At 33.9% G+C, this 17,614-nt stretch overlaps 1 protein-coding gene across 1 annotated transcript in view; it reads left to right on the plus strand.

Annotated features, from left to right (window-relative positions):
• The window catches only part of LOC114329458 (facilitated trehalose transporter Tret1-like), a 197,539-nt gene that overhangs the window by 145,547 nt on the left and 34,378 nt on the right, over positions 1 to 17,614 (plus strand). Inside the window, exon 3 of the mRNA XM_028278573.2 lies at positions 6,057 to 6,195. Coding sequence (XP_028134374.1) covers positions 6,057 to 6,195 — 139 coding nt within the window. The remainder of the gene's footprint in view (positions 1 to 6,056; positions 6,196 to 17,614) is intronic.

Below are 17,614 nucleotides of genomic sequence, written 5' to 3' on the forward strand. Positions count from 1 at the left end.
AAAATCCACGGGTTTCCTGTGACATTTTCCTTGTGAAAATTAGATTTTTCATGAGGAAAAAAATGGGGAGTTGCGATGAATTTCTGAGTCCTACCATATCCGTATAGGATACTATCAATTTTATGAAGAAAATTTTTTGGGCAGGAGGTTTGCAAAAGGACTAAGGGAGTATATAGATATACAAACATGTAATGAAAATAATGAAATTTTCATAATTTTCTGCGTCCTGCCAACTTAATCAATTAAGCATAATTATTATTTGAAAATGATCGAAAAAAAGTTGGCATGACGTCTCCTAATGTTTAACTGCACTTGTCCCATTTAAAATTCTGTGGAAAATTTTCACCCTGGTTCCGTGATTTTCTGTGTCATAAAATAAATTGTATTATAAAATAAATAATTTAAATAGACAATATTTAAAATGGCAGGATGTTCAGTTACACCTTTTTTTCTATACAGAGTTAAAAAATGTGTAAGAATATTTATGAAAAGTTACACGATTTTCTGAGTCATGCCATTTTGCACATATGTGTAGTTATTTCGTATATAAAAATATAAAAATTTTAAGTCTGTAAAATTATTGCTGGTTGTTATACAAACATATTATTCATATAACCACAATTTTCTGAGTCATAGCATGTCAAGTATGCTTAAAAAACACTAATCTAAAACCGTTTACAACGTGGCAGGATAACGCAAAGATATTTAATACAAAAAAAGTTAATTTTAATTTTTTTTTATTATATTATATATATTATTTTAATATTAAGTTTGTTCTAGCATCAGTTTCAAACGGTTTGAAACCATCAGCGAATAGTGGACCAGCGCAAGTAGAGGGGATAGCACTGGTGACTGTATTATGTTTTCTCACTGACCAACTGTTTGCTGACGGTTTCTGACTAGTTGGACTATTTTCTAGAACAAACCTATTATTTTCCTGAGTAATGTCTCGGATTTTTACACACCTATCAAATCTAATACCAAACTGTAAGATCTTTATTTTAAGCGATTAGATCATATGTGTATCCTAAGTAAACCTAATAAAAGTAGTAGAAAGAAAATCAATAATTTTACAATTAATTGGTTATAGTAGGGGATTGTACCTATTATACAGGGTGTCCAGAAACTCTTCTAACAAACGAAGCCCGGAGATTCCTCAGATTATTTTAAGAAAATTTAACTCAATTCACCTAGTCCGAAAATGCTTCCTAAGAAAGCTAAAGCTCTTTAAAGATGGCGTATTGTAAATTAGTTTTTTTTAAATAGCTACAGAACACTTCTATTTAGAAAAACGAAAATTGGTACACGTATTTAACTGTCAGAGATAAATCGATTTCATCAATTGTCAATTTTTAGTACCGGTCATAGGCGTCCCGTTAGGGTGGGGAAACGGATATTTTATCGCATAACTTTTCTGTGTTTAACTTTTAAGCATTTTTGACACTGGATTATTAAACTATGGGGTATTCTTGTACTAAAAGGTACTCTTGCTTTAAGTCGGTAGGATACGCCAGGTTCTAGAAAAATCGATTTGAAAAATTTTGCGGTTTTTAAATTTGAAAAAAGAAAATAAAAAAAAAACTATTTAGAAAAACGAAAACTGGTACGTTTATTTATCTTCCAGAGATGAATCGATTTTATCAATTGTGAATTTCTAGTATCGGTCATAGGCGTCCGTCTTGGGTAGATCAACGAAATCTCATAGCTTGCTTTAATTTTTAAGCATTTTTGACAGTGTTGCTCTTGCTTTAAGTCGATAAATACACCGTTTTTTTTAATTTTTTATTAAAATTTTTCTTAAATTCAAAATACGAAAAATTTGAAAATTGATTTTTCTAAAAAACGGTGCATCCTACCGACTTAAAGCAAGAGTACCTTTTAGTACTAGAATACCTAACAATTTAATAATATAGTGTCAAAAAAAGGTTAAAAGGTAAAGACAAAAAAGTTATGCGATAAAATAACCGTTGTCCTACCCAAAACGGACTCCTATGGCCGGTACTAGAGATTCGCAATTGATGGAATCAATTTATCTCTGGCAGATAAAAAGGCGGACTAGTTTTTGTGTATCGAAATGGAAGCGTTCTGAAGATATAAAAAAACTAATTACAAGGCGCCATCTTCAAAGAGCTCTAGCTCCCTTAGGAAACATATTTGGATTAGGTGAATTGTATTAAATTGTCTTAAAATGATGTTAGGAATCTTAAAATTATATGCAGGGTGTTCCATTTAAAAAACATAAGTTTGTGTCGCCCTGTCAATACGGGTAGCCCTGTATATTAGAAAATATTTTTAAATTATGATCCTATCTTTGCCCCACGTTTTACCTAAATAACTTTTTTTCGTATCTCTTACGACAAACGAGTAATTAGACTTAATCACACTAATGCCCCGCTCTGTATACGAAATAACTATAAAACCATCCTGCCTCTTTGTAAATAGACTTATATTAAGATTCTTGAAACATATGCAAAATGGCATGACTCAAAACATCGTGGAATTTTTCACGCATTTTCTTAAAAATCTGGGACTCCTGCCGTCTTACTAGAACCGTTTAACCTTCCTGCCGAGTACCGAAAAAGTATTGATTGCATTTGAGTATTAAAACTTTTTAAAGGCAGGACTTAGAAAATTACGGAATCAGGGTGAAAATTTTGCGCAGAATTTTCCAAGCGATAAGTATACTTAAACATTAGGAGACGTCATGCCAATATTTTTTTGATCATTTTGAAATAAATATCGTGGGCATACTGCAATAACTGACCAAGTCAAATATCGTGCTTTCGAGATAATTGATGTTGAATATTCTGTAATTTTATTTAATTTTTTTTAAATCATTATAAAAGGATATGTATTTTTTCTTTCCAGGTATTAAATGGTTGAAGTTAGTGGATCTAAGTAGCTCTAAAAATCGCATTAACCTTTTTGATTTTCGAAAAAAAATTGACTTGGTCACTTTTTGATGTAGAAATTTGCTCAAATTTAAATTATGGTCACAAAAAGGTGCTTATTTATCAACAATAAATCACAAAGAAAATACTTCTAATTTTATTTATTTACAGTTTAAGGCTGAAGTTTCAAATAAAAACATTTACTTTATTTTTTAAATTGGAAAATAATAAGAAAAACGTAAACGCTTCTCTAGTAGAATTAATCTGAATCCGAATCGGACATTACTGATGGCTCTGGAGCAACATCTTCCGACTCTGATGGTATTGACTGATACTCAAGCATGGAATTCAGAGTGAGTTGTTCCTGTCTACACAATTTTAGAAGATCCTGTTTTTTAAGTTTAGAAATAGGAATTTCTTTGGAGTAAAATAGTAGTTGAATTTCTTTTATAAGATTTATAACTCGTTTAGTACGCCCAATTACATTGAACATAAGAAAGTCTGGATCACTATATAGGTACTTAAAAAATAATATATTGCGGTTTGTCTTCTCCATATCACATACATATAATTTTTAGCCAATTAACACGATTTCAGTTTTCGTCAATGGTTCTATTTTTAAGAGTACCTACATTAGCAGCTAGAGTATTTACATATATCAAGAAAAGCATTATATTATACCTTAATTCCTGTACGTTATATGCATCACTTTTTTTGTTTCGGTCAGTCTAAAAATGTGTAACTAATCATGCATAGTGTGTACTGGAACATTATTTTTAGCATTTTCTATGGCACTGTGCATATAATCTACTTCCATGTAAGAATGTCTAGATTCTAAAAAATTATGCTGCACAATATTTAAATTGCTGTTTTATACGATAAAATGAAAGATAAACTTAATATCTACTTTTCCAACACATGATCGTTCAACAAATAAACATAGAACCAGTGGTGTCATGGCAAAATTAGCAGTGCGGGAACGCAGTGCCGGAACGCACTGCTAATTTTTGTTTACAAAACCTAAATTCTCTATTATTTTTTTTTCTTTTCTTAACCAGTGCGGGAACGGCGTTCCCACGCGTTCCCACACCATGACACCACTGCATAGAACGTATAGATAAAACTAAAATATAGAAAAGTGACCAAGTCATAATATCCAATTGTCGCAGTTCAATGTTGACATGAATAAAATATATTTCATGCAAAAGTGACCAAGTCAACATGTTAATTTCTTCCAATCTGTTGATACGCATACCCAGACATAGACATTTGTATGTTATGTGTGTTGCGGCATCAAACCTTATAATTTTGCCTTGGGAATTTTTTCAGGTATTCGGTGAGTTCTTTGGAGTGACTTGGTCACATAAACTAAAAATCGATAAAAATTGACTTGGTCAGTTTTTGCAGTACACCCACGATATGTTTAATTTATTTAGTTGGCAGGACCCAGAAAATCATGAAAATTTCATTATTTTTCTTACATGTTTGTATACGTATATACTCCGTTAGCCCGTTTGCAACCCTCCTGCCCAAAAAATTTTCTTCATAAAATCGATAATATCCTGTCATTCTACGGATATGGCAGGGCTCAGAAATTCATCGCAAAACCTTATTTTTATTTTTTGGGAAAATCTAGTTTTTACAGGAAAATGTCACAGGAAATTGGATTGTCACAGGATGTTTCCACAGATTGTAGGTACTTCGTCTATCCTTCCAGTATTGCAAAAGGCAGGACTGAGAAAATCGTGGCTGAACTTCTGTATAATATTTCCCGGTCTACAACCATTTAGTGAAAAGCATGCAAAGATTTTGTCAAAAAAATTTTAAATTTTAAATTTTTTAAAAAACTATTTACTTTAACTGAACACTGAACCTCCATAATGTGCAGTTAATGTTAGAAATAAAGAGCTTTTGTGAACATGTGAAAAAAATACCTACAGCGTGTCTACTTAAGTTGGAAACATATGGGAAACTTTTTTGATATTCATTTTACGAAAAAATGTTATTCTTTAGAAAAAGTTCTGCATGCTCTAAAACCTAAGATTCAATCATCGGATATCAAATTTTGTTAATATTATACGAGGTATGTCAAAAAATATGAACTTCGTTCAAGAGTAAAGTACCTTTATTTCTCTCAATATCGAAAATTCTTATTATGAAAAGTTGTTTGGAAATAAAAACTAAGATCACATATGCAATTACATGCTTCTAATTGGAAAAAAATATTTTCCAAATTTTTCTCAAATTTATTGAGACTAACTTCGTTTTTATTTATTACACATACGATAACTCTTTTATTATTACTTTTACGAAAAAAAAGGTATTCTTCATAAAAAGCTCTGTATGTCCTAATACCGAAGATGCAACCATCAGATATTACATTTTATTAATTTTATACGAGGTATGTCAAAAAATATAAATTTCACTCAAGAGTAAAATACCTTTAACGGTTATTAAAAAAGTTGTTTATAATTAAAAACTGTGTTTCAATATGCAATTACATCCTTCTAATTGAAATATTGTGAAATATAAAGGTACCATTTACATTTACTATTTACCATTTACCATCTACATAAAGGTGTTTATAATTTTGAGCGAATTTCATATTTTTTGACACACCTCGTATAAAATTAATAAATGTTGATATATCATGGTTGTGTCTTAAATTTTAGACCATGCAAAGCTTTTTATGAAGAATATCTTTTTTTCGTGAAATGAATAATAAACGAGTTATCATATTTGTAATAATTAAAAACGATGTTGGGTATCCATAAATTTGAGAAAAAAATTTTTTTTCAATTAGAAATATGTAATTGCATATTTGATCTTAGATTTTAATTCCAAACAACTTTTTATCATAAGAATTTTCGATGTTGAGAGAAATAAAGGTATTTTACTCCGGACCGAAATTCATATTTTTTGACATACCTCGTATAATATTGAGAAAATTTGATATCTGATGATTGAATCTTAGGTTTTGGGGCATGCAGAACTTTTTATAAAAAATAACTTTTTTTCGTAAAATTAATAATAAAAAATTTTCCCATATGTTTCCAACTTAAGTAGACACGCTGTATATACCTTTAATTATTATTCATATTATTCTCACCAGTACTTTTAACAATTGACATTGACAAGATAATCAACTGCCACAACAATTTTTAGGCTTTTATTGCATTGGGACCAATGCTTCTGACCATATGTTCTGGAATGACAGTAGGGTATTCAGCTATACTGCTGCCTCAATTGCAATCTTTAGAGAATTCTACCTTAAGCATTGACAGAGAAGAGGCATCATGGATTGGTAAGAACTTACAAATAAAATTAACTAGAATTTGAACCAGGTAATTAATGTATTAACAATTTAAGGTTTTACCAAATATACACTTCTTTTTATTTTGCCTTATAACTCGGAGTTACTATTTCTCATGACTGTTTCACTATTATACGTTTATCTTTCTAAGATCATCCTCATTCTCTCATATTTTTTTTAGTTTTCGTATCAGTTTTTATTTTTATATTGTCTAGCCTCATCATATATTGGTTTTTCAGCTTTTAAAAATGTTACTTAAGCCTGGGTTTCCTCGAAAGCGGCACCGACAAACAGCGACCGTAGCACTGCGATAAATTACGTCAGATTACGGTGATAAATTCAAGGTTCTTCACTGGGGCAATGGAATGTGCAAGCTCAGCAAGCGGTGGCTTCCAACGCATCCTTGGAAACCAACGCTATTATTTTGCATGGTACAGTTTTTTATGATGTCATTCATCGTAGTGTTACGAGCGCAGGTTGTCGGCACCGCTTTCGAGGAAACCAGCGCTTTACTCTCTATAAAGCGCGTAATGTTATGCAAAAGAAGATAAAAATGATGGTCATCAGCAAGCACCAAAACAGAAGGGTGAATGTCAATGTCGACGGAACAGATCTGGAATGGATAACAAGAATAACGCACTTTAGAAGTAATCTTGATGAAACTTGGGACCACTCACTAGATATAAGGATACGTCTAGAAAAGGCACGTGTGTTTTACAAAATACAAAACGTTCTATGCAACCACCAGCTAGGTATCTCATTGAGAAATATAATACAGTACCCGCCAAAATAAACAGTACCGAAGATAAAAAAATATATTTATGAATTAATTTTTATAATACATATTATTATGTCCAAAATGTGCACGTGCAACATGGCGTTGCAAATAAGCTTCATAACTTTTCTGAAGATCATTAAACATATTTCAGAAAAGTGGTTGCTGCAAATGTTGAAAATATGTTATTATTCTTTGCCGTAGTTCTCCAACAGTTTCTGGCAGATTTTCCGAGCGAAATCAGGTGCTGTTAAATCCGGTGAATGAGGTGGATGCCCGAAATCTGTGCGACGAGAAATGATTCTGTTACCAAAATATTCACGGAGCAAAGGGCCTAGCCGGGTAAGATGATGAAAACTGCCCCCAACTCGATTCGAATTCCATATAGGTCACCATTTAGCATATATAGTGAAACTTACTTTCTGAAATTTTTAGTCTCCTAGGTGGTCATGTGACCCACCTAGAGCCTAATTAGGGTTGTTATGTTTTTATTTTTTATCTCAGCCGCATCGAGAACTAGCGAAAAACGTTAAATAAAAAAGTTGTAAGCTTTAAAAAGTTCTGTCTAATTTTTTTTTTTATTTTGGGCGGGAAATTTAAATTTTATAACGATTTTAAAATTTTAAATGAGTATAAAAAAATAACTAAGACATTCGTTTTCACGAAAAAAATTTATAACGTGTATTTTTGCATAATGTTTCACTGAATTTTTCTGAATTTTTTCAAATTTTTAAAATTGGTGAAACAGACCTTTAAAAATAAAAAACCGCATTTTTTCGGTTTTTTTTTATATAATTTTATACATGTTTTTCAAAAAAGGTAACACCGTCACTAGAATAGATAAAATACTGAAAAATAATTGGGGTTTGTTTAATAAAAATTTTTTGTAATGCCATCCCTTTTCAAGATACAGGGATTTGAAGAAAACAAAATTTTACACATTTTTTACGAATTTGCCGAAACTACTGGCAACATTGTAATGGAATTTGGCAAGTTTTAAGTGGTAGTTGTTGTGCATTTTTTGACATACAATTAAGAATTTTATATTTATCATTGGCGCGCATAGGTGTAATTGTCTGAACTTTTTAAAGAAAAAAGGTAGTACGCCACTCACATATTTCAAATTAACAATCGTTTTAGAATTCCTCGTTCAATTTGTGACAAAAAATCTATCTTCCTATTTTTTCACACGACGCGCCATTTTTATTCAAAAAATAAAACATCTTAACCCTTACAAAGAATTCGAACTTTTAGTAGTTTCTACATCTACATAAACTCGTACATCCATTATAAAAACTAATTCGAATACTTTGGAAGCGTTAAGATATTTTCTTTTTTGCAGCAAAACGGCACGTCATATGAAAAAATAAGAAGATAGTTTTTTTATCGCAAATTGAACGAGGAATTCAAAAATGATTGTTAATTTGAAATATGTCGGTGGCGTACTATCTTTTTTTCTTTGAAAATTTCAGACCATTACCCCTATGCCCGCCAATTATGAATATCAAATCCTTAATTGTATGTCAAAACATTCACAAAAACTACCTCTTCAACCCGTCAAGTTTTATTACAATGTTGCCAGTAGTTTCGGCAAAATCGTAAAAAATGTGTAAAATTTTGTTTTCTTCAACGCCCTGTATCTTGAAAATGGATGCCGTTACAAAAAATTTTTATTAAGCAAACCCCAATTCTTTTTCAGTTTTTTACCTATTCTAGTGACGGTGTTATCTTTTTTGAAAAACATATATAAAATTGTATCAAAAAAGAAAAAAAAAACTGAAAAAATGCGGTTTTTATTTTTAAAGGTGCGTTTCACCAATTTTAAAAATTTGAAAAAAATCATGGTGAAACATTATGCAAAAATACACGTTATATATTTTTTTCGTGAAAACGAATGTCTTAGTTATTTTTTTATACTCATTTAAAATTTTAAAATCGTTCTAAAAATTAAATTTCCCGCTAAAAATTAAAAAAAAAAAATCGGACAGAACTTTTTAAAGCTTACAACTTTTTTATTTAAAGTTTTTCGCTAGTTCTCGATGCGGCTGAGATAAAAAATAAATACATAAAAACCCTAATTAGGCTCTAGGTGGGTCACATGACCACGTAGGGGTCTGAAAATTTCAGAAAGTGAGTTTCACTATATATGCTGTACGGTGACCTATATGGAATTCGAATCGAGTTGGGGGCAGTTTTCATCATCTTAACCTTCGAGTGGTAACGTACGGTCCCTGACACCGACGTAATGGATTTTTCGCGGTAAAATTCAAATGCGCATATTTTTTTGTCCGCGCGGCCAGGTAGCTTTCAAATTCTTATCACACTATTTAGTCTTGAAATATCTGTGGCCAAGTGTGGATAGTTCATATGTTATTTGACCTGACGGTGTGAGAGACCGAGGTTACCATTTATGCTATACTTAACGGATAGTTTTTGTTGTTTTTGGTCCATAGTCAATTTAAATAATAGATATTAATTTTAGGATTTGTATGTGAATATTTATTATGAAAGAGAACAAATCAGGTTGCAACAACTTTTCGACGAAATTGTTGCTAATTCCGAACCAGAACCGGACAGTGCGGTGCAGTGGAGTGTATAAAAAAATGAGGAAACAAACGGACAATAATTTCAGTTTGTGTTGGACATTTGTTGAATAATTTTATTTTTTTTGTGACATTTCAAACCTTGTCGATATGTTTGTTGATATTTTGTATTCAAAAACTTGACATGTTTTTGTAAATTGTTTGTCAATTACGTTAGTATCTAAAAGAAGCCAATTTTTTTAATGTGCATTTTTTTCTCGAACATAAATAAATATTGATCATTTCTTACTATATTTTTATTTAAATATAGTTATATTAAACATTTAGTCATATCAAAATATTAACAGAAAATCACAACCTAAGATATTCATTATTAAAAAAGTCGGTGTCGTAGACCGACGTTACCAACTATGTTACAAGAATTCACGTTACCGGCGGAAGGTTAACCGGCTAGGCCCTTTATGGAGCATTCGGCTGCATGGCTTGTTGCGCCATCCTGTTGAAACCATTGTTTACAGATTCTTAAATTACGCGCACGACAAAAGGTCTTCAAACCTCTGACAAAAGGTGTCAGTTGTTGACAGTAACTGGCTGCTCATTTCCGCCTTCAACAGAATAAGGACCAATTTTCCATGACCAGACACATCAACCCAAATGGTTACTCGAGCACTGTAGAGAGGCTTTTCAGCAATGGCACCAGGACATCCAAACACAAGGACATTTGTTTGTCGGTTGATGTAACCATTGAGGTGAATATTACTTTCGTCAGAAAACCATACGTTTCTTAAAAAATAGGGCTCTTCATACACTAAGCTCAGCACGCGTCTACATTGAATTTCTCTTTCACGTTTATCAACAACATTTAGTCGTTGTCCCATTTGAATTCGGTATAGTAAACCGCCAATAGATTTGAACATTCGACCTTTAGATGTGTCACTTATGTATATTCAATTAACGTGCTGTTCCACAGTGCCGGATTAACCATTAGGCAAAGTAGGCAGTTGCCTAGGGGCCTCGGCCCCAAAGGGTCCAAAACGAAAAAATAATAATTAGAATTAAATAAAAACTATAAATCATATAGGTATGTATGTTGAAAAATTCAAATATCGCGCAATACCGTAAACTCGGTTTCAAACGGAAATTCACAGCTAGTGAAGCTGCAACCAATGAAAATGCACGTGATGAAATAGAAATAGCTGAGGAAAACATAGCTTCCCTAACTGAAGAAGATGAAAAAACATGCAATGATAATTATATTCCAGTTCAAGAAAAGAACCAGAGACCGAAACTAAGTTAGAAATTGAAGTTAAAGATAAATTGGGCCCAGAATTAGGAAACAACATAGGATTATGGAATACCAGACCTGAAGAAATATGGAGATTTTGAATTGGGAAAGGTTCTTCAGAATGAAAAATCTGGATGGAAGTTTTTCAGCATCAAAATGAAATTTTAAAGGCATTACAAGATTTTTTACATAATCTATGGTTTTTCGAAAATATATCAGTGCAACAAAAATTAAAAGAGGTTGGCTAACGTACTCTCCATGAAATGGAAATATTTACTGCTTTCCAGATATTCATTTTGGCGAATAAGGCAGCGCCTTCATGATCGAAATGACAGTTCTTTGAAAATCCAATTTAATCACGAACGAGATTACTGGATTCAAGTTCTGAAAATAGTAGTTAAGTCTCTGTTGTTAAGTTTCTATCTTCTCGCGGATTAGCGTTTAGAAGTGATACAGATATCCTTCGTTCACAAAATAATAGGAACTACTTAGGCATTTTAGAGCTAATTACGATACTCTTTAAGCTCTCATTTAGCTAAGTATGGCGATAAGGGTCCTGGAAAGTCTTCTTACTTATCTTCAAAGATATGGAAGGAAATAATAGAAGTAAGTAATGGGAAAACACGTTTTGAATACAATAATTGTTAAAGAAATTAAGGAAGCCAAATAATACTCCTAAAATGTCGATTCAATACCAGATCTTTTTCATATTGAGCAGTTGACTATTAATTGAGCTGTGTAAATCCAGCAGATAGTAAAGTGTATGAGGGAGTAGACATACTGGAGAAAATCTTTCTTTTGCTGTTTTAATCAATTTAAACGACTGTGACATTGACGAAAACGACATGAGGGGACAATCATTCAGCAAACATGTCAGGCAAATATAATGGTATCCAGGCTCATTTATCTAAGAAACAAACTTGCAATTTACATTCCTTTTGTCACATACTCGCTTAATGTAGTTGGAGAAAATGCTGCTGAAAGTTAGGTTGGAGCAATATCGTGTTTTGGGTTTGTTCAGTCCGTGTACAACTTTTTTCAGACTCTACCCACCGTTGAAAAGACATGGTCAATGCTTAAATGAAAATTCACTAAGCAAACCCCTTCGCCACAATCTAGTCATTAACAGATTAGATGGAGTGCAAGGACTGACGCAACAAGAGCTTTGTATAAAGGTGACAACGTCTTTAAATCTGCTGTACATTATCTTGCTGAAAACACTAGTCAAAAGGACAAAACAGTTCAAGAGGCTAAGTGTTTGTTGAAAGAAATGTCAAAAAAAGAAACATTCGTAATAAATGAGTTTTGGGTAACAATTTTAGAACGCATCAGTAAATTAAATCAACCCTGCCAGTAAATCATTACAGAGGGAAGAGATTGAACTTAAAACAGCAGATGGAGGATGGATATGGAGGAGTTAACCAAGGTGCTTTTGGAGGGAGAAGGCGGAGGCCTTAAGGGACCTCATAGCTTGGGTGGCCTAGGGGCCTCAAGATTCAGAATCTGGGACTGGCTGTTCGTACAAAACTCCTTTGCGAAGAGTGGATGATTTGATTAAACATGTGCCCTGTACACGTGCCCTGAATTGGTACAAACTGTTCTTCGACAACCTAAAGAGCATTTACGTTGACATAATACACTACCAGTGCGACGAAATTTCTCAACAACCGCTAGCATTACAGTTTTACTAGGGCACGTCTTGTTAAAATGTTATTGATATCTTTCTGACACTTGTTTTAAACGTGGGCCATTATTCTGTCCAACTCCGTATGAGCGGAAATAATGTTCTACTAAAAAAAATTTTTCTTTGGTAGAAAGAACCGCAATGATAACAATTTTAACCGTAACGTAATGTCAAGTTGGCAACTAATGACAAGTACCTATACCAAATATAAATTCAACTTGTGTGCCCAATTTCACAGCCCTCCTGATTTCGGTATTGTTTACTTTGGCGGATGCCGTACTTACCTGCTATGTTTTCTTCAATTTGCTCTATGGTGTTGAAGCCTGGACAATGACAGAAGCAACACAAAAAATAATCCAAGCATTGGAACTCTGATGTTACCGTAAAATGCTCAGAATATCCTACATGAACCATACGACAAATGCGGAAGTCTTGCGGAGGATGCATAAGGAAAGAGAGCTTATGCTTATGATAAAAGAACGGAAAACACAATATTTTAGTCACGTCGTAAGAAATCAAAAGTATGAACTGCTCCAACTTATAATCGAAGGTAAAATAAATAGCAAAAGGGAACTAGGAAGAAGATGCAACTCTTGGCATAAAAACCTACGACAATGGACGAATATGACCTCCATAGAACTGTTCAGGTTCAGGGCGTCTGCAAATAAGATTGAATGAGCAAATGTAATGGCCAACGTCCTTAAGGAAAAGGCACCGTAAGAAGAAGAATGCTATGTTCATTATTATTTCATTATCTTTTTGGATTCTTCCAGTACCATCAAGTTCTTATACGGAATGGTATAATATTTTTCAAAATATCTAATTGTTCTAACTTGTTCTTGGAATTCCGGAAAAGATGATCAGACTCGTAAAAATGACCTTAGTGAAGACCGACAACAGAGTAAGGATAGAAGGAAGCCTATCAGGAAAATTTGAAGTTAAAAGGGGATTAAAGCAGGGAGATCCGCTGTCCACAGTACTTTTTAATTTCTTGTTGGAGGCAATATTGAGAGAGAGAGTGGAATACGAACGAAAGGTATGATCTTTGACAACAGAAACCAGGTTCTGGCCTTTGCGGACGATATAGTGCTAATGGCAAGAACGGAAAGGGAACTGCTGAGGATTTTCAAACTCTTTGAAGTAAAGGCTAAGCAATATGGACTGAGAATTAATGAGCAAAAAACAAAGTATATGGAAATGGGACACTCCAATGAAGACACACAACTGAAAACTACCACAAACAATGAGAATAAAGAGTATTGCTTCAAAAAGGTGACGGAGTTTGAGTATCTAGGAGTAACGCTAACAAGTAAATGGGAAGAAAGCCAGGAAATCGAAAAAAGAATCTCGAGAGGAAGAAAGACAGTCGGAGCCCTACACAAACTACTAAGAGCCAAAAAGATCTCCAGAGAGGCAAAATTAAGACTTTATCGAACAGTGATCCAGCCCACAGTTCTTTACGGGAGCGAAACATGGGTCATGAACAAAAACCAAGAAAATATGCTGAACATCTGGGAGCGGAGTGTCCTAAGGAAGATATTCGGGGGAGTAAAAAACGATGAAGACATTTGGAGGAGACGAACAAATGCAGAGATCAGAGAGCTGTACCGGAAACCAGAAATAAGCCAGATGGTCAGAACAAAGAGACTAAGTTAGTTAGGTCATCTTGCGGGAATGGCTGACGGAAGGTGGGCAAAGGACTCGCTGCTGAGAGGGGAAGGAAAGAGGAGAAGAGGACGACCCAGGAAAAAGTGGCTAGAAGCATGTAAGGAAGACCTGCAAACAATCGGGATATCAAATTGGAGAACTGCGGCCATGGACAGGAGAAAATGGAGAAAAACCGTGGAGAAATTCCAAGCCATGGGCCTTTAAGATCTGTTGAGCTATATTATATATATATATATATATATATATATATATATATATATATATATATATATATATATATATATATATATATATATATATATATATATATGTAAATAATATACGAAATTAATATTCACACCTCCGTCTCTCCCACCATTCGTAGACCGGTTTCTGCATTATTGCGTCATCAGTACGACTTTATAGGAAAGACGAAGATGAGAACATTCCTTTCGTACATCTAAGGCCGCGATGCAGCCAAAAAGTCATTCAAAGACTGGTGCAATCTGAATTATTTGCAAACAATCTACCTACTTGTTTTGGTAATGAAACCTGTATGGCCTTCCACTTTGAAGGCACTAGATGGCGCCCGGTATTTAAAATAAAATACCTAGAACGCCGAAAACAAGAGGCAATAATTGCTGCTTTCTACTTTAACAAAAGTATGAAAATAATGTGTAAATAATATACGAAATTAATATTCACACCTCCGTCTCTCCCACCATTCGTAGACCGGTTTCTGCATTATTGCGTCATCAGTACGACTTTATAGGAAAGACGAAGATGAGAACATTCCTTTCGTACATCTAAGGCCGCGATGCAGCCAAAAAGTCATTCAAAGACTGGTGCAATCTGAATTATTTGCAAACAATCTACCTACTTGTTTTGGTAATGAAACCTGTATGGCCTTCCACTTTGAAGGCACTAGATGGCGCCCGGTATTTAAAATAAAATACCTAGAACGCCGAAAACAAGAGGCAATAATTGCTGCTTTCTACTTTAACAAAAGTATGAAAATAATGTGTAAATAATATACGAAATTAATATTCACACCTCCGTCTCTCCCACCATTCGTAGACCGGTTTCTGCATTATTGCGTCATCAGTACGACTTTATAGGAAAGACGAAGATGAGAACATTCCTTTCGTACATCTAAGGCCGCGATGCAGCCAAAAAGTCATTCAAAGACTGGTGCAATCTGAATTATTTGCAAACAATCTACCTACTTGTTTTGGTAATGAAACCTGTATGGCCTTCCACTTTGAAGGCACTAGATGGCGCCCGGTATTTAAAATAAAATACCTAGAACGCCGAAAACAAGAGGCAATAATTGCTGCTTTCTACTTTAACAAAACCCTAATAGCACACGACGTCCAATGGACGTCCAAAATAGGTCCATTTTTGGTCCTAACGTCCATGGACTATCAATGGACGTCCTTTGGACGTCCCATGTTGGACGTCCTTCGGAAGGAATAAATATGGACGTCCTTTGGACGTCCGACGTTGGACGTCCTTCGGACGGAATAAAAATGGACGTCCTTTGGACGTCCGACGTTGGACGTCCTTCGGAAGGAATAAATATGGACGTCCTTTGGACGTCCGACGTTGGACGTCCTTCGGACGGAATAAAAATGGACGTCCTTTGGACGTCCGACGTTGGACGTCCTTCGGAAGGAATAAATATGGACGTCCGACGTTGGACGTCCTTCGGAAGGAATAAATATGGACGTCCTTTGGACGTCCGACGTTGGACATTCTTCGGACGGAATAAAAATGGACGTCCGACGTTGGACGTCCTTCGGATGGAACAAATATGGACGTATATATACTGGACGAAATACGGACAATTCCCTAATAGCACACGACGTCATTTGGACGTCCAAAATAGGTCCATTTTTGGTCCTAACGTCCATGGACTATAAACGGACGTCCCATGTTGGACGTCCTTCGGAAGGAATAAATATGGACGTCCTTCGGACGGAATAAATATGGACGTCCTTTGGACGTCCGACTTTGGACGTCTATACTGGACGAAATACGGACGTTTTATGAACGCTTATATTGGACACATTATACCAATTACGAGATCAAATAGCAAAATAATTCAATAAAATATTAACTTGCGTTAACTTTACGTTAATGAAATACAGTCAAACCTGTCACTAACGGCCACTAAAATGAAAGAACTATTGGCCGATATAGAAAAGTGGTCGTTATTGCCAGTTTTTGTAGCCTAGATATACAGTACAACCTGTGTTACTGGCCACCTGTACTAACGGCCAGTTTAAAAATTCCCCAAACCAATTATATCTAGACTACAAAAACTGGCAATACCGGTCACCTTTCTATATCGGCCAATAGCTTTTTCATTTTTAGCGGCCGTTACTGACAGGTTTTACTATAATTAGTGTGGGGAATTTTTAAACTGGCCGTTAGTACAGGTGGCCGGTGTTGGCAGGGGGCCGGTAACACAAGTTTTACTGTAGTTTAAATCGATTAGATCGAAAGATTAAATCTTAATTCAAAATTGTATATTAAATTATTACAATTATAAAACTATATAGTTTAATATCCAAAACATGTTTTGATTTCATGTAATGTAATGAAAATCTTATTTGTAAATTATTGGTTACAATGTTTAACAACAGGAAATATTCAAGAATAAATAAAATAAAAGTTTCCCCTAACAACAAAACATTCCAGGAATTCTACTATCAAAGTTCTATTCCGTGAACATCTGATTAAATTATGGCTGGAAAGTTACCACAAGATATTCTATGAAAAGAGTACAATGTCCTCCTGGAGGGGTAAAATTTTCCATACTCTAAAGAGAGGCCATTTACTATTCAATTTGCGTTCATTTTCAAATTTGCCGCGCGAGTATCTATGTAGCGTCGCGTGGTCATTGGTCATCAAGTCATCAATTATTTCATTTTCATCATAAGATAACCTAAAAATTTAGTAAAAATTTTGATTGGAAAAAAATGCATCGATAAGGGGGTGAAAAATGGAAATTAGTGGCTTTTTTTGCTGTACTCAACTGTACTGTTTAGTATGCTAGTTTTGGCTATGGCTGGATCTCTTAAACAATTATGTAAGTATTATAAAATCCGTTTTCAATTTTCTTTATGAAACGAATCATTTATGCATGTATTACCTGTAAATATTTTGATTTTTAATTGTAAAGAATAGAAAAATTACCGTTCATTTTAATTTTTTTTAGAATCAGCTGAAAGTGGTCTACAAAAAACCAGATATAACCAAAATAAAGATATAAAAAGTGTATTGGCTAATTGGAAGAAATAATAATCCATGCATAATAGTCCATGCATAATAAGTTATTACTTTATAAACAAATATTAATACCTAGGAATGGAACCTGGATATAATCATCAAGAAGATAGCAGGAATCCCGACAAACAACTTAAATAAGTACAAGAATATTGAGGAAATCCTCCTCGATACTACTGGGCAAA

This window comes from Diabrotica virgifera, chromosome 3 (genome assembly GCF_917563875.1).
Source record: "Diabrotica virgifera virgifera chromosome 3, PGI_DIABVI_V3a".
Lineage (NCBI taxonomy): Eukaryota > Metazoa > Arthropoda > Insecta > Coleoptera > Chrysomelidae > Diabrotica > Diabrotica virgifera.